The sequence below is a fragment of the Phascolarctos cinereus genome, unplaced genomic scaffold (assembly GCF_003287225.1).
Source record: "Phascolarctos cinereus isolate Bilbo 61053 unplaced genomic scaffold, phaCin_HiC Scaffold_9;HRSCAF=440, whole genome shotgun sequence".
In the NCBI taxonomy this organism is placed as follows: domain Eukaryota; kingdom Metazoa; phylum Chordata; class Mammalia; order Diprotodontia; family Phascolarctidae; genus Phascolarctos; species Phascolarctos cinereus.
This window is the reverse complement of record NW_027556402.1, coordinates 170574100-170596823: the sequence shown is the minus strand read 5'-3', so window position 1 is coordinate 170596823 and position 22724 is coordinate 170574100. Positions and strand designations below refer to the sequence as shown.

General features: G+C 34.3%; 1 protein-coding gene across 2 annotated transcripts in view; it reads left to right on the top strand.

Moving 5' to 3' along the window:
- The window catches only part of STIM2 (stromal interaction molecule 2), a 178821-nt gene that overhangs the window by 60033 nt on the left and 96064 nt on the right, over positions 1-22724 (top strand). For both annotated transcript variants that reach the window (XM_020992232.2, XM_020992223.2), the window contains exon 2: positions 1299-1429. In XM_020992232.2, the coding sequence (XP_020847891.1) occupies positions 1299-1429 (131 nt within the window). The remainder of the gene's footprint in view (positions 1-1298; positions 1430-22724) is intronic.

Sequence of the window (22724 nt, the reverse complement as noted above, 5' to 3'; positions counted from 1 at the left end):
TCAGAGAGATTGTGACTTTGCTCAGGTCAAATGGCAAAATTGGAATTATCACTGAAATCCATAACAGCTAAAAGAAGAGTTGATAGTGAGATGGGAGGGGTTATTTCTTTTTTTCCCCTTCCATTTAATGGTATTTTATTTTTTCTAATTACATGCAAAAATAGTTTTCAGCATTCACTTTTTATAAGATTTTGAGTTCCAGTTTTTTTCTCCCTCCCTCCCATTCCCCCTTCCCAAGACAGCATACAATCTGATATAGGCTATACATATACAATCCTGTTAACATATTTCCACATTAGTCATATTGTGAAGGAAGAATCAGAACAAAAGATAAAAACCACGAGAAAGAAAAAAGTATGCTTTGATCTGTTCATCTTTATTCCTCATTCATAATTTTTAATGGTAAAAATGATTTCATTCACATACTACAATTTTTTATCCATTTCCCAATTCATGGTCACCTACATTCCTTCTTAAATGTTAGTTGGTTTCTTTTAACTTCTTGGAGGCTGGTAACTAAGGAAACTTAAGAAACTAAAATTGTGATTCTTTAAATTGTTTCCCCGTACGTACTATTGCTGAATGATCCTATGAACTTTTTAAAATCTCGAAGATGTTTGTTTTGGGAGAGGGTAACTGGTCATCTGGTTTTAAGAAAGAAAGACCAGCTTTCTAATTGCATAATCTCTTAATTCTAGTTTTTCCTTTTCTCTCCCCTATTAGAATGTGAGCCCTGGGAGAGTAAAAGTTGTTTAATTCTTAATATTTATAGCTCCATTGCACAGTTCGTGGTACATAGCAGACTTTTAATAAATGCTTTCTTAAATATTCTTCTGTATTATCTTTCTGATATATTGTTTTTCAGGTACTAGTATTTCTGAAAGTCATATTTTTGTTTAACTGGATTGTAGAAAAATTACTCTATTTTCTATCATTTATGGCTTCATAATGACCAGTTTGTCTGGAGAGGTTATTAAGTATGTTTTTTTAGAAGAATGTTAAATGTGGATATTGAAGAGGAGGAAGAAAATGTGTGCTGAAATAGTGTAGTTAAATAAAGACAAACTTGAATTTAATATTGGAATATTTTATGAAGTAGCAATTTAACATCCATTTAAATTGGATTGGATGAAATTCTGTCATTTTTAGAACATGTACTACTATGTGTAACATTCTTCATTAGAAATGTTAAACTTATTTAAGATTAACTTAAACTGAAACAGTTTTTCCTTCAAACTGTGATAGTAGCCTGTTCTTTTATAGCTGATCAGTAATTGTCCTGTTTTATTTCTTTTCAGATCCTTGCATTTCATTGAGTCCACCGTGTTTTACTGAAGAAGACAGATTTAGTCTAGAAGCTCTTCGAACAATACATAAACAGATGGATGATGACAAAGATGGTGGCATTGAAGTAGAGGAAAGTGATGAAGTAGGTGGAAGAAATTTTTCTTTAATGTTCTGTCAAGACTTAAAGAATGATAGCTTTATAAAACTTTTGCCTTGGGGTTATTCTTTCAGTGTTCTGATATTTAACTCTTAGATATTAATTAATTACTTCTGCCTCTCCAGGGACATAATACCTTTCTCTCTTTTTACTATCTTTAGTTTCTCGTTCTGCTTCATTCTTTCCCTTTCCATAGAATTTTTGCTTTGCCTTTTCAAATATTTGTGATTCTCTATTCTGAAAGAATAGCTAGTTGTGTAATGCCTTGAGTCTTAGCCCTTGAGCCTCTCTTCTTCCTTTTTCACTTTCAGAGAGTTTTACTTAACTTTCAGAACTAGACTAAAGTATTATTTCCATCTTCTGAATTCCAATTCCATATTTACTTTTGCCTACTAGGAGGTGGTCTTCAAAGGTTGTTATGCCCTGTGTCTAGGGCATAATGAATTTAATGAATCTTGTAATGAATCTTTTGAACTTAGGTTTTTTGTGGTAGGAGTTGTATGGATGGTGAGTGAGACACTGAGTTGCTTTTGGGTAGGAGCAATTGCTGTGGGAAGGGGAAGGGTGGTGTTTACCTCTTCTTGCTTGTTCTTTTCTCACTTTTTTCTTCCCTCCCCCATTTCCTAATCCCTTTCCCCATCTGACCATTGCTCCAGCAGCATGTGCATGTAGCTGAGCTTTTTTTTTTTTTGCTTTGGGGGTGGAGAGCCTGTTTTTCCTCTTTGGTCACTTGAGTATAAAAAGGCCTAGGCCAGGGGGAATAGTTATCAAAAGTTTCAGGTGAAATTTCACTTGCTTATAGGGAATGTTTTTCTGATTGAGCCTGGCAAGTTGCTGGTTAGCTGCTGTGAGTAATCCTGTGAAATCTTTTTTAACTCTAGAAGCTTATTCTTTCAATCTAGCTACAGGGAGGGAAGTGTTGAAAAGTTACAAAAACAAGGTTGCAGAAATGTCCTTAGTAAGCTTTGCCAGGTGTTTCAGGACCAGGGGTGGTTGGAAATTGCTGGGGTATGTGTGAGTTTGTTGGAGGCAGTTAGGAATTATTGGTTAGAGCAGAAGCCCCAAGGTTTCTCCAGAGTTTGATAGTAAAGATGGTTTTAATTGCATTTTAAATCTCCAGTCTTAATAGACTGATTTAACTTAGGTCTTACCTAAAATATTGTTCCTAACATAGTCATAATTTCTTCAGGCCTATACTTCAGGCCTTTTCCAGCTGGTAGGACCTCTTAGAGTTTTTACTTGTATAGCCTTGTAGACCCAGGGTCACTTCCTTATAACAATGGGGCACTTTAGTTGAGGAATTTAGTACTTATCTTAGCATAGTGCCTGGCAGAGGGTAGGTGCTTAATAAATGTTTACTGACTGACCAGCTGTTGGAAGTTAAGTTAGATGAAGCTTTTTGGAAGTTTATCAAAGGTATCATTTTTCAAGCTATGGAAAATCTTGTATTTTAAGGAAATAAAGTTTTGGAGAAGTTAAGGTGGCTTGCTCAAAGTAAAGTAAGTCAAGTAAGTATAAAAATTCTTGAAGGTCTTCTCTGAAGTCTAATGTTCTCTTTGGGCCATGTTTTTATTTTTTTTAAATACAGTTATTTATTTATTTTTAGTTTTCAGGATTCACTTCCATAAGATTTTGAGTACCAAATTTTTTCTCAGTCTCCTCCCCCTCCTCCCAACACAGCATGTAAATTGATATAGGCTCAATATTTACATTCACATTAAACCTATTTTCATATTAGTCATGTTGTAAAGAAGAATTAGAACCAATAGGAGGAACCACAAGAAAGAAGCAAAAAAAGGAAAGAGAGAGAGAGATTAAATAATATGCTTTGATCTGCATTCAGACACCATAATTCTTTTTCTGGATGTGGACAGCATTTTCCATCATGAGTCTTTTGGAGTTGTCTTAGACTGCTGAGAAGAGAAGTGTATTAAAGTTAGTCATTGTGTAATGGTTGTTACTGTGTACAGTGTTTTCCTGATTCTGCTCATTTCACTCATCAGTTCATGTAAGTCTTTCCAGGTTTTTCTGAAGTCTGCCTGCTCATCATTTCTTATGGCACAATAGTATTCCATTACATTCATGTATCACACCTTGTTCAGCCATTCCTCAACTGATAGGTATCTCCTCAATTTCTAATTCTTTGCCACCAGAAAAAGAGCTACTATAAGTATTTTTGTACATGTGAGTCCTTTTCCCATTTGTCAGATCTCTTTGGGATAGAGACCTAGAAGTACTATTGCTGGGTTAAAGGGTATGCACATTTTTTTTTTTGATATGCATATTTTTATAGCCCTTTGGGCATAGTTCCAAGTTGCTCTCCAGAATGGTTGGATCAGTTCACAATTCCACTAACAGTGCATTAGTGTTCCATCTGTTACCATGTTCTTTATTAATTTAAAGTGATCCTAGAATGTGGGCTTGTTTTATTCCTTTTAAAAAAAACATTGGCATGAGATTTTAAAGTCTTATTTTACTTTAAATTGCACCTTTCTCGGTGGTTCAAATTTATAATCATTACAAAAGATAAGTACAGTTAATAAAAATAGCAGAGTTCATGCCTCAATATTTGGGAAGTTAACTGCTTCTGAAACTGCTTTTAACTTTCTTTTACAGAATTATTTTGTTGTGTCCAGAACTCCCAGTGAGGAAATACCGTTTGCCATGTAGATCAGTAACTTAATCTGAAATTTTCAGTGTTAGTAGCCTGGTGGTATTGTGAGTTACTTTGCATCTCAAAGTGCTTATATATCCTGATTTGACAATTAAACTCAGGTTTTCCTGACTCCAAAGACTGGCTTTTTATCTATGATGCTGTAACTGATTGATATTGTATGTAGCAGAACAGGAATTAAGCAAAATTAGACTATTTTTTTGTCAGTGTTTTAAAATGTATTTACAAAATAGTTATTAGTTATTCTTTATCTTAATATTTTTAAAGAGCTAAATGTGAGCTACTATCATTGCCTCAGTATAATATCTGTTACATCTGAATAAATTTTTTAAAATTGAAAGTAGATTTTATTATTCTTTTAATCACTTGGATTTCCTCTTGTGTCTCTCTACCGCTTTCAGAGAGCCATTCCTTATAACAAAGAATGTTTTTAAAAGAGGAAGAGGGGGGAAAATTAAGCAAAACTAATCAATACATCTAAAGAAAGATCTACATTATATGAAATATTCCACACATGTGTACTTTCCCATTCCCCTATCACCTCTGCAAAAGATCAAGGGGAAGTCTCTTCTCATATCTCTTTTTTGGGCTTACAATTTTGCTGTATTCATTGTTTATTGTTTTATGGTTCATTCTTCATCACTTCATGTCAGGGGATCCATGTTTCTCTGTATTTATCGTGTTCCATCATTTATTGCAACACAGTAATATTCCCTTACATTCATATACTTTGTTTTTACTTCTTTATTACTACAACAAGCACTAATATTAATATTTTGGTGTTGATGGGGCATTTTTTTGGGTCAGTGATTTGTTTATATAACTGTGTATGTGATAGGAGAATCTTTTAGGTGGAGTAAGGGTATTTTCATGACTATATTTGATGATGGCAAATTGATTTGTAGACTCCTGGTACTAATTTACAGCTCCACCAACAGTGTATCAGTGTTTGTATCTTTCTACGCCTCCTCGAACATTGATTGTTTCCATCTTTTTTCATCATTGTCTGTTTGCTGGTTTGGGGGTAGTACATCAAGATTATTTGGATTTGCATTTCTCTTATTATAGTGATTTCGAACATTCTTTCATATGGTTGTTAATAGTTTAAAATTCTTCCTTTGAGAACTGTTTGTTCATATTCTTTCACCACTTGCATTTTAGAGAACTGCTTTTGGTCTTAAGTATTTTTTTTAGGTGCCTCTACATCTGAATGCTAACCCTTTGAGAAATTTTATGCAAAGTTTTTTTTTTCTCCCTCTCTTGACTGCTTCCCATCTCATCTTAGATGCATTAATTTTATTGGTGCAAAAAAGCTTTCCAATTTTGTGTAATCAAAATGATTAATTTTTTTTTGAGGAGCACTCATTAGATCCTGGGGCAGATGGTACAATGGATAGAGCAGTGGGCTTGGAATCAGTAAGACTCATCTTCCTGAGTTCAAATCTGGCCTCATGTGATTCTAGGCAAGTCACTTAACCCATTTTGTCTCAGTTCCTCATCTGGAAAATAAGTTCCAGGAGTAAAGGGCAAACCACTACATTATCACTGTCAAGAAAATCCCAAAATGTGGCCATAGAGTTGGATGCAACTGAGCAACAGAATTACACACTAGAATTTTGATAATTAAAAGAGGTTGCTTTGTTGTCCAAAACATGCTTGTTTAGTCAACATTAAAAAGGAAATAATTCATCCTGGAGAATTTTACTTTTGTTATCAAGAATACCTCTATGATATTTAAAGGCTTGTTCCTTCATCAGTTGTCTTATTTAAATGTCATGAAATTCATGGCAAGTGAAGAATATTGTTGATAGTATTACCCACCTTCTGTGGTAGATTTCCCTTAGGGATATTTCCTTAGAGACTGGGTTGTGCCTAGCTAGACTTAATATTGATTTTATGCTTTAATCTCTTGACAATCAAAAAAAAGACAGACATGCTATGTGGGTCCCTACTATGCCTGTTTTAGAAACTTAATTAGGATAAGACAACCATATTGAGATGGCACTGGACTTGGAGTCTGCATGTCCTGAATTCAGATCTTACCTCAGATACTTTCTAGCTATGTAACTCTGGACAAGTCATTTAATATTTCTCTGTTGCTGTGCAGCTGAAATTTTCTTTTGAAAACGTTACTGCTGTTAAGTCAACTAATTTACACTGTTGGTTTTTGCTTTTCTTTCCTTAATGTGCTTTATGTTATAATTGATTTATCAACTGCTGTTGGATTTGTTCAGTGAGGTCATGTGATCCTTCTGCCCTCCTTACGAATGAAATAGGTGGCCTTCCTATTTTCAAATGGATGGGAAAGTGATGATTGGCTGGAGCTATTGCTTTACTAAAGTCATCTAGCAGCAGAAACTTGACATTATGTGAGATGGATTCAAAGTCAGTATGAAGGTGATGTCGCCATTAGAAAAGGAAAGCAAAGACAACTGTGTGAATAGTGACTATTGATGTGAACATTCTGACAAAACTGTAGTAAATTTTATTGTATAATACAATTAATAAATAAAATCAAAAGTATACAGACTTTCAGTTTTCATTAGAAGTATTTATATTATGCATATTATTAAAAAACCCAAACTTTAAAAGTTCTGAGTAAAAATTTTCTGCTCAGAGAAATTACAGGTCTGTGTAGCTGTTGAAAAAAAAATTGAGGAAATATTGAGGATCAAATGAGACGGCAAGTGTAAAGTATTTTATAGAACTTTCAGTGATATGTAAATGCTGCTATTCGTCATTATCATTAACAGACTTGAGGCTAAAATTAAACTCATTTATGGTATTAGTTGTGATATAGCCTGATTCCTTCAAGCTCCTTCACTTTTGGGACAAGGAGGGAGGTGGAGGCTATGCTAATTGATATTACTAGAATGGCTCATTCACTTTTGGGACAAGGAGGGAGGTGGAGGCTATGCTAATTGATATTACTAGAATGGCTCAGTATTCATTGGTAGAAGTTCTTTACTCCAGAGCAATTTTAGAAACCTTTGTTTATACTGTACCACTGATGGTTCAGAGGTAGATGGAGTTTCAATACCACAGATTAGAAGAAACATTTGTTTTCATCTGTTTCTGTAAAAACAAAATAAAATTACACAAAAAAGTCCTCTAACATCTGTAGGTCTTCCAGAATCACTAGATTTCTTGGTATTCAGATCAATATATGTGTGGCGTGACTTTCTTGGATTAAGTCTAATAAGGGATTTAGGGATTATAGCATCATTTGAAGGAATATATTTTGTTATTTTTTGTCTTTCAGTCTGTTTTTCAGTCCTTTTGACTTTTTGTGACCTTATTTGGGGTTTTCTAGGCAGAGATACTGGAGATGTTTGCTATTTCCTTCTCTAGCTCATTTTACAGACGAGGAATGGAGGCAAACAGGGTTAAGTGACTTGTCCATGGTCATACAGCTAGTAAGTGTTTGAGGTTGGATTTGAACTCAGGTCTTGCTCCTGGTTCTTAATGTATTGTGCCCGCAGTTGCCTTCCTAGTAGACTAAAAGGCAAATTGATGGGAATGCATATTGTTAATGCCTGTTGTTAGTAATCAGTGGTGATAAAATGTTGATTGGCTATAGCTTTCACTGAAGTCTTTTTCTGTCTTTTCCCCCATTATTTTTATTTCTCATTTTTCTTCTTTCCCCTGATTCCTTTAATAGTCTGAAAAATGTCTAAAAATGGATTTAATCTTACAATAGTTAGTGTAATATAGTATAGCTAGCTATAAAGTAAATTTGTATGAAAAGCTGTATTTTTAAACTTCCATGCAAAGATTCCACCTATGAAATATCTGTCAGCATTTGTGTATATTACTGTTTCTTGGGAAAGGTAGTTAACTGTGCATAGATATATAATAAACAAGGAAAAAATTATAGGAATATGCCAAAGCAAAGTTAGCAGAAAATACTCTTAGTTTTTAGAAAAGGATTACATGATAGTGGTTTTGGAAGTTGGAACTGTTATATATCTATCTGGTTACTCACACATATCTTGTTTTCCTATAATTTTCCTATTTTTGGACATCTCAGTTTATTTCTAGCTTCTGATACTATCAAGAAAAACATGGCACACAATTGTAGCAGTACCCATACAGATTTTCCCTTTGACTTTAGGAGAATAATACCATTTCTGCTGTGCCGTCTCTGGACGTTGGCCCACGGTAAACATGGGGATAAATGTTTAATATAATGACATGACAGATTCATTAACTTTACAATGGGAAGTATCTGACTATATAGTAAAAATGATATTCTTTGCTATAATTTAGGGTTATTTTCTCTCAATTAAAGTCATAAATATAATAATTGTGGATAAATTTTTGGTTGAGGGGTCCCACAGCCTTCACCTGAAAGAACAAGGTGGAGTGGTTGGTTGTATTGATGCTGTCAAATTAAGAAAAAATTGAAACCTTATTTTTGTGAGTTTTTTTTGTATTTTAAAATTTGCATAGGAAGCATGGTTTTAACTTTAGTTAAAATACAGCAGTGATGAATAAATTCTTTTACAATGCAAACCTTATTTTAGAGCAACAAACAGTACATTTAGAGGGTATCTCAGAGGCTTTCCACTGTAACCCGTATCTAACCAGTAATTCCTTCCACAATATTCTTAACAAGTGGTCATTCAAGTTTTGTTTGAATAACTAGTGAAGGACTCCACTTCTGAAAGACCTGTAGTTTTATTGGTGTGGTACTCCCTTTGCCAGTGTAAATCATCATAACCTTGTTAGTTTTCATTAGATAATCTTGGAGACTTACAGTATCTGAAATATGGAAGGATTTGTATTAGGACTTACTAGAACTTACTGATATTGCCTTTGAGAACCAAGAAGTACCTCCATGCTGTAGTGAAGTACCAAAGAAGGAATTTTGTGAACGTTGTCTTACATAGAAGAACATCTTTTTTTTTTTTTTTAGTATTTGTGTCTAGGTATAGCATATGGAAAGAAAACTCAAATTAAATAACATAACTTGCTATCATTGAGACTAAATGTATTTTAGTGTCTTTTAGAGCAGTAAGTATAATGAATGTTCACTAATTGTATTCAGGTTATTTTAATTTTATATTTTGTCACTTGATTGTTGGGGAAGTAATGAAGCATTCAGCAGAGTTCTCCCAAATTCCTCTGTAAATAACTCTAAAATAATGTCTCAAAATTCTGGAGTGGCAGAACTAGCAAAAGGTCAGGTGAGACAATTTTCTCATTTAAGACAACTTAGGAGGTCAGCAGGAAAGGTCTGTCTCACTGAGCTGGTGGTCAGGCATAGAGCTCAGTGTAGACTATGCAACACAAGCTGTGGTCCCAGCCCTGGGCTTTGAAGGCAGCTCTGTTGATGGCAACAGCAGCTTTTGGAGCTCTCAGCCAACAGACCAGAGCTAGGCAGGGTGGGGTTCGGGGTGGTGGTGGAGGTGGGGTTGAACTACTGATTAGAAGGAGATTGCAGGGAACCCTTTGCTGGCGTTTAGTTTGGAACACTGTTATACATTGCCCATACATAGTTCCAGGTAGCATTCTCAGGGCCAAAATAAGTGAAAGCACTCATGGCTACTGCAGGAGAGCAGAAGCTCTGGTTGTGATTCCAGGGCTGAGAGGAGTGCTTGTGGTCACTCATGAGGGAGTAAGGACCCTGGTCTCAATTCCAAGATAGAGGAGAGCATTAGCATTTGTGGCTGCAGCAATAGTTTGGTACCTGGTCATACTTCTAGGGCTAAGAGGAATGCTAGCACTGGTGGCTACAAGGGAACAAAGCCCCTTCTTGGGTAAAGACCAGAGCACAGGCCAGAAGAGCAGTGACCACAACTCTTCTTAAATCATACTGCCTTGGAAGCACTGAAAACTTGCAGTCTCCCAGAGCTAACTCTGAAATCAGCTGTGTGAAAGACCCGAAACTTGGGACAGTGCCCTTTACCCCCCATGAGCAGAGTCCAACTTTAACCCAGAGTTCAGTCAGGAAATGGGCTAGAAAAATGAGCAAACAACAAAAACAAAAAATCTTACCATAACAAGTTACTAGTGTGACAGGGAAGATCAAGACACAAACTCGGAAGAAAATAATGTCAAAGCAGCTATAAGTAAAGCCTCAAAGAAGAATGTTAATTTGATACAAACTCAACAAGAATTACTGGAAGAGCTGAAAAAGGATTTTGAAAAGTCAAATAAGAGAAATGGAGGAAAAAGTAGAGAAAAATGAGAGTGATACAGGGAAATTGTAAAAAAGAGTTTAATAGTTTGGTGGAAGAAAAAAGCACAAAAAACTACTGAAGAAAATAATACATTAAAAAACAGAATTGATCAAATGGTGAAAGAGGCATAAAAATCTATCGAAGAGAAGAATGCTTTGAAAAGCAGAATTGGCCAAATGAAAAAAGAGGCACAAAAGCTCACTGAAGAAAATAATTCCTTAAAAATTAGAATGGGGGGGCAGCTAGGTGGCGCAGTAGATACAGCACCGGTCCTGAAGTCAGGAGGACCTGAGTTCAAATCCAGCCTCAAACCAAACACCTGACACTTACTAGTTGTGTGGCCCTGGGCAAGTCACTTAACCCCGATTGCCCAAAAAAAAAAATTAGAATTGGGCAACTAGAAACTAATGATTCCATGAGACACCAAGAAACAATAAAACAAAATGAAAAAAAAAACATGTAAGAAAATGTGAAAAATCTCATTGGAAAATACAACAGATCTGGAAAATAGATTTAGGAAAGATAATTGAAGAATTACTGGACTACCTAAAAGCCATGATAAGGAAAAAAAGTCTCAACATATTTCAAGAATTTATCAAGCAAAACTGCCCCAATATATTAAATGCAGATGATAAAATAGAAATTGAAGGAATCTATCAATCGTCTCCTGAAAGAAATCCCAAAATGAGAACTCCCAGGAAGGTTATAACCAAATTCCAGAGCTCCCAGATCAAGGAGAAAATATCCCAAGCAGTCAGAAAGAAACAATTCAGATATCATGGAGCCACAGTCATGATCATACAAGAATTAACAGCTCACATGTTATAAGAGCAGAGGGCTGGAAATATGATATTCTAGAGGGCAAATCAGCTAGGATTACAACCAAGAGTCACATATCCAACAAAACTGAGTATAATTCTTCAGGGAAAAAAATGGATATTTAATGAAATGGAGGACTTTCAAGCATTCCTGATGAAGAGAAAATTTGACTTTCAAATACAAGTCTCAAGAGAAACATTAAAAAGGTACACCTGAAAGAGAAATTATAAGGGAGTCAATAAAGTTAAAATGTTTAAGTTCCTATATGGGAAATGATACAGGTCATAAGAACTTTATCATTATTAGGGCAGCTAGGAGTATACATAGAGAGCAGGGGCATGAGTTGACTGTGATGGAATAATTAAAAAAAATAAAATGAAGGACTGAGAAAGAGGATTGCACTGGCAGAAAGGGGATGGAGGAGAAATAAGGGCAAAAATCATCTCCTATAAAAGAGGCACAAAAAGAAGACCTTTTAAAATGGTGGGGATAATAGAGGAAGTGGCAGGCAATGCATGAACCTTACTCTCGTTGGATTTGGCTCAAAGAGGGAATAACATTGGGTATAGAGATCTATCTTGCCTTACATGGAAGTGGATAAGAGACTGATAAAAGAATGAAAGATTAATGGTAAGAAAAGGGGACGGGGACTCCCTTATAGAAGGGAAGGTGCATTAAAGGAGGTAGTGGTTGGAAGCAAAACAGACTTTTGAGGAGGGATAGGGTAAAAAGAGAGAGAGCAGGATAAATAGGGAAAAAATAGGAGGTAATGAAATACACAGTAATCATGAATGTAAATGGGATGAGCTCACCCATAAAACAGACATGGATAGCAAAATGGACTAGAAATCATTATGTGAGACAAAACAAAAGCAAAAATAGACCTAGTTTTAAAGAGACAATCAGGGAAACTACATTTTGGTAAGAGGTACCATAGACAATGAAGTTATATCTAAACCTATATGCATCAAATGTCATAGCATCCAGATTTTTAAAGGAAAAGTTAAATGAGTTATGATGGAAATAGACAGTAAAATGATACTAGTGGGGCACCTCAACTTTCCCCTTTCAGAGCTAGATAAATCTAACCATAAATAAAGAAGTTAAGGAAATGAATAGATTTTTAGTAAGGTTAGGTATGATAGAACTCTGAAAAAAATTGAATGGGAATACAAAGGAATATACCTTTTCCACAGCTGTATATGGAGCTTTCACAAAAATTGATCTTATATTGGGGCATAAAAACCTCACCACCCAATACGGAAAAGCAAAAAATATTACATGCATCCTTTTCAGAGCATAATGCAATAAAGTTATATTTATTAAAGGGCTGTGGAAACATAGATTTAAAATTAAATAGAAACTAAATAAGCTAATTCTAAAGAATGAGTGGGTCAGAGAACAGATCATAGAATCAATCTATAATTTCATTAAAGAGAATGACAACAGTGCGACAACATACTAAAATTTATGAGATGAAGCCAAATCAACATTTCCGGGAAAATTTACATCTCTAAATTCTTACATAAGTAAAACAGAAAAAAGAACAGATCAGTGAATTGGCATGCAGCAACAACAACAACAACAAAACTAGAAAAAAGCAAATTAATAATCCCTAATTAAACTAAGAAAATCTTTGAATTAATAAATAGATCTGGGAGCTGGTTTGTGGGGAAAAAAACCTCCAAAAAAAATAAACAATTGGTTATTTTGACTTTAAAAAAAAACACCCCAAATTACCAGTGTCCATATTGAAAAGGATGAATTCACAGACAATTAATATGAAATTAAAGCAATTATTAGAGCTACTTTTTCCAATTATTATATAGGCCAATAAATCTGACAATCTAAGTGAAATAGATGGATATTTACAAAAACATAAATTATCCGGATTAACAGAAGAAGAAGTAGAATACTTAAGTAACCTATCTCAGAAAAAGAAATTGAACAAACCATCAATGAGCTACTTAAAAAAAAGTCCTAGGGCCAGATGAATTCACAAGTCACATCTATAAAACATTTAAGGAACAAGTAATTCCAATACTATGTAAATTATTTGGAAAAATAGGCGAAGAAGGATTCCTATCAATATCATTTTACGTCACGAAACAGAGAAAGAAAACTATAGACCAATTTCCCTACTGAATATTGATGCAGAAATTTTCAGTAAAATACTAGTAAGAAGATGATAGCAGTATGTCAAAAAAAATCATACACTATGACCAGGTAGGATTACACCAGTAATACAGAGCTGCTTCAATGTTAGGAAAACTGTCAGCATAATTGACCATATCATATCAATAACAAAACCAACAAAAATCATATGGTTACCTTAATACATGTAGAAAAAGCTTTTGACAAAATACAAAACTCATTCCTTTAAAAACACTAGAAAGCATAGGAATAAATAAAGCTTTCCTTAAAATGTTAAGTAATATCTATCTAAAATCATAATCAAAAATTATCTATAATAGAAATAAGGTAGAAGTCATCCCAATAAGATCAGGGATGAAGCAAGGATTGCCAGTTATCACCACTATTATTCAGTGTTGTTCTAGAAATGCTAGCCATAGCAGTAAGGCAAGAAAAAGAAATGGAAGGAATAGTCAGTGAGGGAACAAAAGTATCACTTTCTTGCAGAAAGTATGGTACACTTAGAGAATCAATTAAAAACCTAGCTGAAACAATGAACAACTTTAGCAAAGCTGCAGGATATAAAATAAACTTGCATAAATCATCAGCATTTCTGTATATTACCAACAAAGTCCAGATGGAATAGATAGAGAAATTCGATTTAAAATAATTGCAAACTTGAGAGTCTGTCTGCCAGGACAAAGCCAAGAACTATATGAACATAATTACAGAACATTTTTTACACGAACAAAGGTAGATTTAAACAATTAGAGAAATATTAGTTGCTCATGGGTAGGTTGAACCAATATAATAAAAATAGCTATTACGGCTACTTATTTGGTACCCTACCAATCATGTTAACAAAAAATACTTTGTAGAACTAGAAAAAAATAATAAAATTCATCTGGAAGAATAAAAGATCAAGAATGTCAAGGGAATCAATACAGAAAATGTGAAGGAAGGTAGATTTAGCTATATCAGATCTCAAACTGTATTATAAAGCAGTAATCAAAACAATCTGGTACTGGCTATGAAATGGAGTGGTGTATTTATGGAATAGATTAAACACATAATACACAATAGTAAATGACCATAAGTAATCTAGTGTTTGACAAACCCACAGGTACAAGATTTTGGGATAAGAAGTCAGTATTTGACAAAAATTGCTGGGGAAACTAGAAAGCAGCTTAGCAAAAATTAGGTATAGACCAATATCTCACACCATATACTGATTTAAACCCAAAGGGTGATATCACTAGCAAATTAGGGGAGCAAGGAATATTTTACCTGTCAGATTTATGGATCAGGAAAGAACTTATGACCAAACAAAAGGTAGAGAGCATTACGGCCTATGAAACGGATAATTTTGATTACATCAAATTAAAAAGTTTTGCACAAAATGAAACCAATGGAGCCAAGATTAGGAGAGCAGGAAATGGGGGAAATTTTTTACAGCAAGTTTTTCTGATAAAGGCCTCATTTCTCGTATGTATATGTATATGTGTATATATGTATGTATATATATGTATAATATATATATATATATATATATACACACATATATATGTATATATAAAGAACTGATTGAAATTTAGAAGTATACAAGTCATTCCTCAATTGATTAATGACCAGAGGAAACGAACAGGCAATTTTCAGATGAAATTGAAGCTATCTATAGTCAAATGAAAAAAATGTTCTAAATCACTGTTGATTAGTGATATGCAAATTAAAACATCTCTGAGGTACCTATCAGATTGGCTAAGATGACAGAAAAGGAAAATGACAAATTTTGGAAGAGATATAGGAAAATTGGGACATAATGAACTGTTGTTGAAATTATCAACTGATCCAGCCATTCTGGAGAACAATTTGGAACTATGCCCAAAGGGCTATTAAACTTTGCATACTTTTTGATCCAGCAGTACCTCTAGGTCTGTACCCTAAACAAATCAAAGGAAAAGGAAAAGGATCTGCATGTACAAAAATATTTATAGCAGCTCTTTTTGTGGTGTCAAGGAATTGGAAATTGAAGGGATGACTATTAATTGGGGAATGGCTAAAGAAGTTGTGTTATATGATTATAATGGAATCCTGTTGTTGTGCTATAAGAAATGATGAACAAGATGCTTTCAGGAAGACTTACGTGAACTGATACAAAGTGAAATGGGCAGAATCAGGAGTACATTGTACATATCAATACTGTATGATCAATTGTGGATGATTTGTCTACTCAGCAATACAGTGATCCAGATTATTCTGAAGGGCTTAAGATGAAAAATGCTATCCACTTTCAGAGAAAGAACTGATAGTGTCTGAATGCTGATTGAAGCATACTTTTAAAAACTTTCTTTAATTCAGAAGTTGAGGGGATGTCCATCAATTGGGGAATGGCTGAACAAGTTGTGGTATGTGATTGTGATGGAATACTATTGTGTTATAAGAAATGATGAGCAGGATGCTCTCAGAAAAACCTGGAAAGACTTGCATAGGCTTATGCAAAGTGAAATGTACTCTGTACAAAGTAACGGCAGTATCGTAAGATGGTCGGCTATAAATGACAGCTATTCTGAGCAATACAACAATCCAAGACAACTCTGAAGGACTTATGATGAAAAATGCTATCCATCCCCAGAGAAAGAACTTATGATATCTGAATACAGATTGACGCATACTTTTTTTTACTTTATTTTTCTTGTCTACGTTTTCTTTTACAACATGATAATGGATATGTTTTGCATAACTATACATGTATAACCTGTATTGAATTGCTTGCCTTCTCAATGAGGTGGGGGTGGGGAGGGAGGAAGGGAGATAATTTGAAACTCAAAATTTTAACAACAAATGTTAAAAATTGTTTTTACGTGTAACTGGGGAAAATACTAAATAAAAGCTTCAAAATAAAATAAAGTGATGGGTTGGAAAGAAAAAAAATGAAAACTTTATTCTTGGGGGTTTTTTTGGGTCTTCAGTTTTTTTGCAACATGACATGGAAATATGTTTTACATGACTGCAAATGTATAGCCGACGTCGTATTGTTTGTCTTCTCAAGGCAGGAGGGAAGAGAGGGAGAGAATTTGAAACTCAAAATTTTTAAAAAATAAAAAAAAAATTTATATGTAATTAAGAAAAAATAAAAATTAAATGTAAAAATAATCCTGTTATGTTTCCTGCTTTGTAATTCTTGCTTTGCGCGCAGGAAGTCTTTTGTGTACAGTCATTCTTGGGCTCTCTAGGATCCTTAGGCTTCTGAAATGGCCAGAGAACTCAAATTAGTTGGGCAAAGGAGAATAGAAAGAAATAACAGTCTTGTTTGATGGTAAAGAGAAAGTTCCTGAGCACGGCCACAAGCAAGCATATCCAAGAACCACCAAAACCTAGAAATTTTGTAACTTTATTCACTTTACTCTGAAGAGCCAGAATGATCTCACTGGTGGGCAGCATTTACAAAAGACTGGCCTTTTCCACTGCAACAGCATATAATTGCAGGAGAATCAATAGAAGGTAGAAAGAAAGACAAAAGAACAGAAGGGAAGATTTAGGGAGAAATCAGCTAGTATAAAAACAAGTCAAAGTGATGGAGACACTGAGCTGTCTTGAAGTTGTAAAAGGAGTTAACAACAAAAATAAAAAAGCGGCAAAGAGAAATTGGGAGGAAGATGCAGTGATAGTTTGATGGTGAGACTAGATTTTGATATATGTCAAGCAAGAACTAGACTACAGTCTGAGTATTATGAAGGTCAAATACAAAATGTAGAACATTATACAAATGCATGTATCTTTACCATAGCTTTCATTTCTTTTAATACTCTGGTGCTTCTTTGGTTGGCAAGATGCTTTTGTGATAACCATTCTTTGAGGAAAGTAGTACAAATTTTATTATCCCAGGGTTACAGGTGCACAAACTGAGGTGCAAAAGAGAGCTTTAATCACAGCTTACTATAATCACCCTGCTGCTACATGCTTGACCAATCTAAAACCTAAAACCAGGTTCTGACTTCTGACTTCATTGTCTGTACCCTGTCACACTGATTTTCATGATTGAGTGATCACAGGATGACTTTGTCAGTCTAAAGGTAGCCTGCAAACAACCGTTTAGATGTAAGCTGCCTTTAAAGATTTTTTTTTTTTGTAGCTAAAGGCTGATTAGCTACAGCTACTCGTCTCACCTCTGACACATCTGTGTGACACTGAGTTAAGTGCTTAATTTTCACTGGCTTCGTTTTCCTCAACTTTAAAACGAGAGGATTGGAATAAATGGCCTCTGAGATTCTAAATGATTGATCTTATACTTCTATTATAAAGTAATTTTAGAGCCTACCTTGAGTAACTTAAAACACAACAAAACAGAACAACTGTTTACCTTATCTACTGATTAAAGTAATTTATGCTAACTAGATCATAGTGCTATTTAGAATATGAAATGAATTTATAGAAAAGAGTTTTACCAGAGAGTTGATCATACAGACACTCTAATAAATTTGCAATCCTCTTAGAAGTTATAAAATTTTTAATATTCTTTCTGTATGAAGTTAAAAAACTTCTTATATTGAGAAGAGTTTTAAGAAAAGACAAACTGGTAATGTTAAAAGCAATAATATGTTCTGTGAACTATGATGAATTTATAAATTTTAGAATGCGGTTACAAACCTTGAATAGGTAGGTGTGATGGTAGATATAGTGTTACATCTAGAGTCAGGAAAACTTGAATTCAAATCCAGTCTCAGACATACATCAGCCTCAGTGAGACCATGGGCCGTCGGTCACCTAACCTCCATTTGCTTCGGTTTCCTCAACTGTAAAATGTAGTTAATAACAGTGTCTACCTTCCAGGATGGTTGTGAGGAACAAATGAGGTAATATTTTTAATGCACTTAGCACAGAGCCTGCCGCAGAGTAGGCACAATAAAAATGCTAGCTGCTATCATCACCATCACTAAGCTGAAATCCTTGATGTGGTGAGTTGGCGCTTTTTTTTTAAACTCTTGTCTACAGTAGAATATTGTTGGTCATGATTTTAGCAATACAGACATCATAGAAAATATTGTGAGTGATGGTGACAAGTTAAAGACCATTGATAGCAATGAAAAACAATAAGGGTTTTTGGGTATCAAGGAAGCCATTTTGGAGAAGGCTGCTTCAGCTTTTAATTTGTAACACAGCCTTGGGCTTCCTGCTTCTGTACTTGCTTAACTCCATCTTTATGGGAAAGTGGCAGATGACAAAAATATCAAACTAAGATCTGGAACTTAGAGACAATGTAATGATAGAGCATTGGATTGAGAATCATAGAATCTTAGTTTAGATTCTGATAGGTACTTACTACCTGTCCAACTTTGGGAAAGTCACTCAATCTTTCTGACCTTGGTTTCCATTTTGTAAAATCTAATGTCCCTTTAATTTTAAATCCCTTTTTGGATTAAAAATTTTTTTTGATGATGCATTTTGTTTTTATATGATAGATATTTTTCAGCAGCTGCAAATACCCTACCCATCCTCCACTGGACAAAGTATATTCTCTGAAAACCTTTAAGCAAAATGGCCTAATAAAATCATTGTGAATGATAATAAGTGTCACATTTCAATTTTGAAGTTTACTAATTGTTTCTGTGGTAATTTTTTTAAAAAATGAAAACAATATTACTAAGGTTACTAAGTTTTAAAAATATGTTTTTTGTATTTTTATTATGAATTTGGTAAACATCAACACATAAACATTTCCATATAGAAAGAACAGAAAAAGATTATTTTATATGTCACTGGCAATATCATGTATGTGTGTGATACATGTATATATATTTTACATGTTAAATATAACTATTTCCAACACAGCTGTGGTCATCTGTATCCTTGTCTGAACTTCTTTTTGCTGTCTTCTGTGTATTTTTAAAATATTTTTTTGTTCTTTTTTTTCTTTTAAAACTATTCTGTTATTATCCCCCTTTGCCTCCCTGATCCCCCAATAATTAGTATAGTTAGGCAAAATAAGTGCACACTTTGCCTTTGTCTGCAAAAACAAGCCTCATTCTTCATCTAATTCCTTCTCTTAAGAGATTGAGAGAAAGCAAGAATGATCTTTAGCTTTTTGGAGTAATCATAGATAACTGCATCAATCACTGTTCTCATGCCACGGATCACAGACCACTTTCACAGGTATTTGAGATTAGAATGTAGTCTGTGTATAAGTTGTTCTTCTGTTCTCTTCACTCTCCACTAGGATATGCAAGTCACATAATTGTGGATCTAGAGCCAGAATGGACCTTAGAGACAAGCAAATCCGACTATTTCATTTGACAAAAGGGGGAACGAGCTCGTGGAAGTTTTGGGATGTTTCCAAAGACATACAGCAAGTGTTAAAGGGGAGATTTGAATCCAGTGTCTATGACTTGAATTGGTGCCCGTTGCCTTCCAGGTTTTTGTAAATATGCACCCCTTCAAAACAGTATTTTATTTTGCTAGATTTATTACACCCTAGCTTGTTTAGCCATTCTCCATTTGATGAGTGCCTACTTTTGTTTCTAGTTCTTTGCTACTACAAAAAGTGCTCCTCTGAATATTTTGTACGTCTTCTTACTCTTTGATCTCTGAGAGCATATGCCTGATAGTAATATCTCCATCAAATGGTTTGACTGTTCAGTGACTTTAGTGACTTAAGTGCCCTCCTTCCCCCTTTCCTAAGAACATGCTATAATACTTAATAAAGCCAACTAATATAACAACTGTGTCTAGTTTAGTATACAATATATTTTTATGAGTTTGATTGATACCTTTTGTTTTTATATCACAATCATTTCTATATATTAAACACTGTAACCCCTTCTCCAACTTGTCAGAGAAAACCAGTTAAACAAGACCAAATGATGCAGTGACTGTATCTGGTGATGTGTACAGCATTGCAAATGTAGTATCCAAACCTTTCTCTAAAGAAGGGAGGTTCTTCATCTGTTCTGTAGTCATTATAATTGCTTAGCATTTGGTTTCATGTTAGTGCTGCTTTCAGTTACATTATTGTAATAATTTGGTATATTGTTCTTTTGGGTCTGCTTCATCTGTTATCAATTCATACAAATCTTCCAAGTGTTTCTGAACTCTTCGTGTTCATTATTATGACACAGTAATGTTGGATCGTATTCACGTATTGCAATGTGTTTAGTAGGTCTCCATGCAATAGATGAGTCTACATTGTTTCCAGTTTTTTTTCTGCCATAAAAATACTGTTTGAAATATTTTGGTAAATATGGAACTTTTTTGTTTGTGATCAGTTTGTAATATGACCCCAGTAGTGGGATCTCTGGGTCAGAAGATGTGAATGTTGTAGTGACTTTGCTCACATAATTCCAAATTGTTTTCCAGAATGGTTGGACCAATTTACAACTTCACTAAGTGTTCTTGTGTGCCTGTCTTCCTGCAGCCTCTCCAACATTGACTATTTCCATCTTTTGCCTTTGCCAATTTGCTGGGTATGAGTTGTTTTCATTTGCATTTCTCTTATCATTAGTGATTTGAATGATCTTTTATGTAATTGTTGATAGGTTGCCATTCTTTTAAAAGCTACTTTTTTAAAAATTTCGTCACTCTGTGTCATATCATGCAGAAAGATTTTCATAAAAAATGAAAACGGAATTATTTGGTTTCTTCGGGTTTCAGTTATCTTAAAATTATTTAACAGTTTGGTGATTGATACATCATTAGTTGCTATACGTCTTGTTACAATATAGCCAAGAGATCTGCTTCCAGATAGAAAAACTGGTATTTTTAATTGAGCATGAAGTCTTACTTTTAGATGTGTTAAATGTGAGTTAAGTGCTAACATTCTTCCTAGAAATTATGTAAAGTTTATATGTGTGTACACACGTAGACTTGTTTCTAATGAAAGGAGGCTGTTTAACTTTTCTAAGAAATAGAAGTAAATTACAAAAGGCCCAGTGCATACTTATTACTGGCAGTTGAATGATAGAACTCATCATGTTCTACTAATGTATGTTGTTATTTATTTTACTTTTTTCTTTATTACAGAGTGCTTATTAATGACTGTCTTTGCTCCCCATCATCCCATTATATTTCATTTTATTAGCTTGTGATGGAATTTTGTTTTTCTCTTTGGTTAGGCCTAGTCCAGAAATGAAACCTGAGAAGTGTTTTATGATGGGATCACAGGACTACAAAGGACTTACTAATTTTATCTAGACTGTTTTTAGCAGCAATGTTGGCGTTTGACCTCTTTTTAAAGATGTCTAAGAGTTTGAGAATGCACAATGTACCTTGGCGCAACCTGTTAAATGCCTAAACAATTACACTACTTTAATTTTCTTTGTAGCTCAGAATGCATAAAGAGGTAAGATAAAAGAAATCTACCTATATTTGAGTAGTGAATCTGATATATAAACATAGCTATGTTTAGCAGAATATTCAGAGAAAGTACCAGATTGTAGCAAAAAAAAAAAGCATCTCATTTGAGAGACTTGCTTTTTTTACTTTGGCATGAAATTGCATTTTCTTGTTTAAGAATGCTTAAGTATTTATTTTTTTGCTCATTTCATTACTCTTAAAACTTGTAATAACATATAAAGATTGAAGAGTGGTAGCTCTTGCTTATTTTCAATGTACTAACAATTTCCCTCCAACTACACAAGTTTGAACAGCAGCTACTACCAAGTGTCTATTTAAAGCATGTTTTATTTCTTAATATCAACATTGAGAGGCTTTTGCATTTTGAAAGTATTATTAAAGCAGATTGGCTTATATCATAGTTAACATATTGCTTGCATTTTCCGGTTTATATTACGCAATCATTTCACCAACCTAAAATAGAAATTTGAGCAGATGTGGCCCAATTCAGTAAATAATTTCTTAAATTGCAAAAAGACAAAAGATTCTAAAAGTACAGAAATGCTTTTTAAATTATTTTTGTAATTCAGGAAGCTGTGAATTTCTGTGTTATGAGACAGTTTGTAAGAACTCAGTTCAACAAAAAGTTACTAAGCATCTGCTCTGTGAGGAATTCTACACTGGCCCTGGGGATATAAAAGCAAACAAATTAAGTTAAAGTCCCAGCCATCATCTACAAATGTTCTGCTTTCAAGATCAGGAACTTAGAAAATTTCTTTATATGATCATAATTTTCTGTCATTCTGGCTCTTTCTGTGCCTTACTTCTCCTAAGTCTACAGTTCTTTCCTTAGTTAACAGTTCAAGTTTACACTTTTTTCTACTGGCCAGTGTTTTGCCAAATCTCAACCCCTACATTGTTCCACTTTTCTGACTTCTCTTTTCCTACTCATGCCTAGTTGAATAAAGCTGGAGGAAGCCATGCAGCCATGTTGTTTTGTGTGTTGTCTTCAATTCCCCTCATCTTATGAACCCTTAATGTCATCTGACCTTTTTTTTCTATTATTTGAAGAAGTTGCTTTTCTCTTTGCCAAGGCCAACCCCTCTGCATGTGCCTTTGATCTCATCTTGTCCCCTTTTTCTGA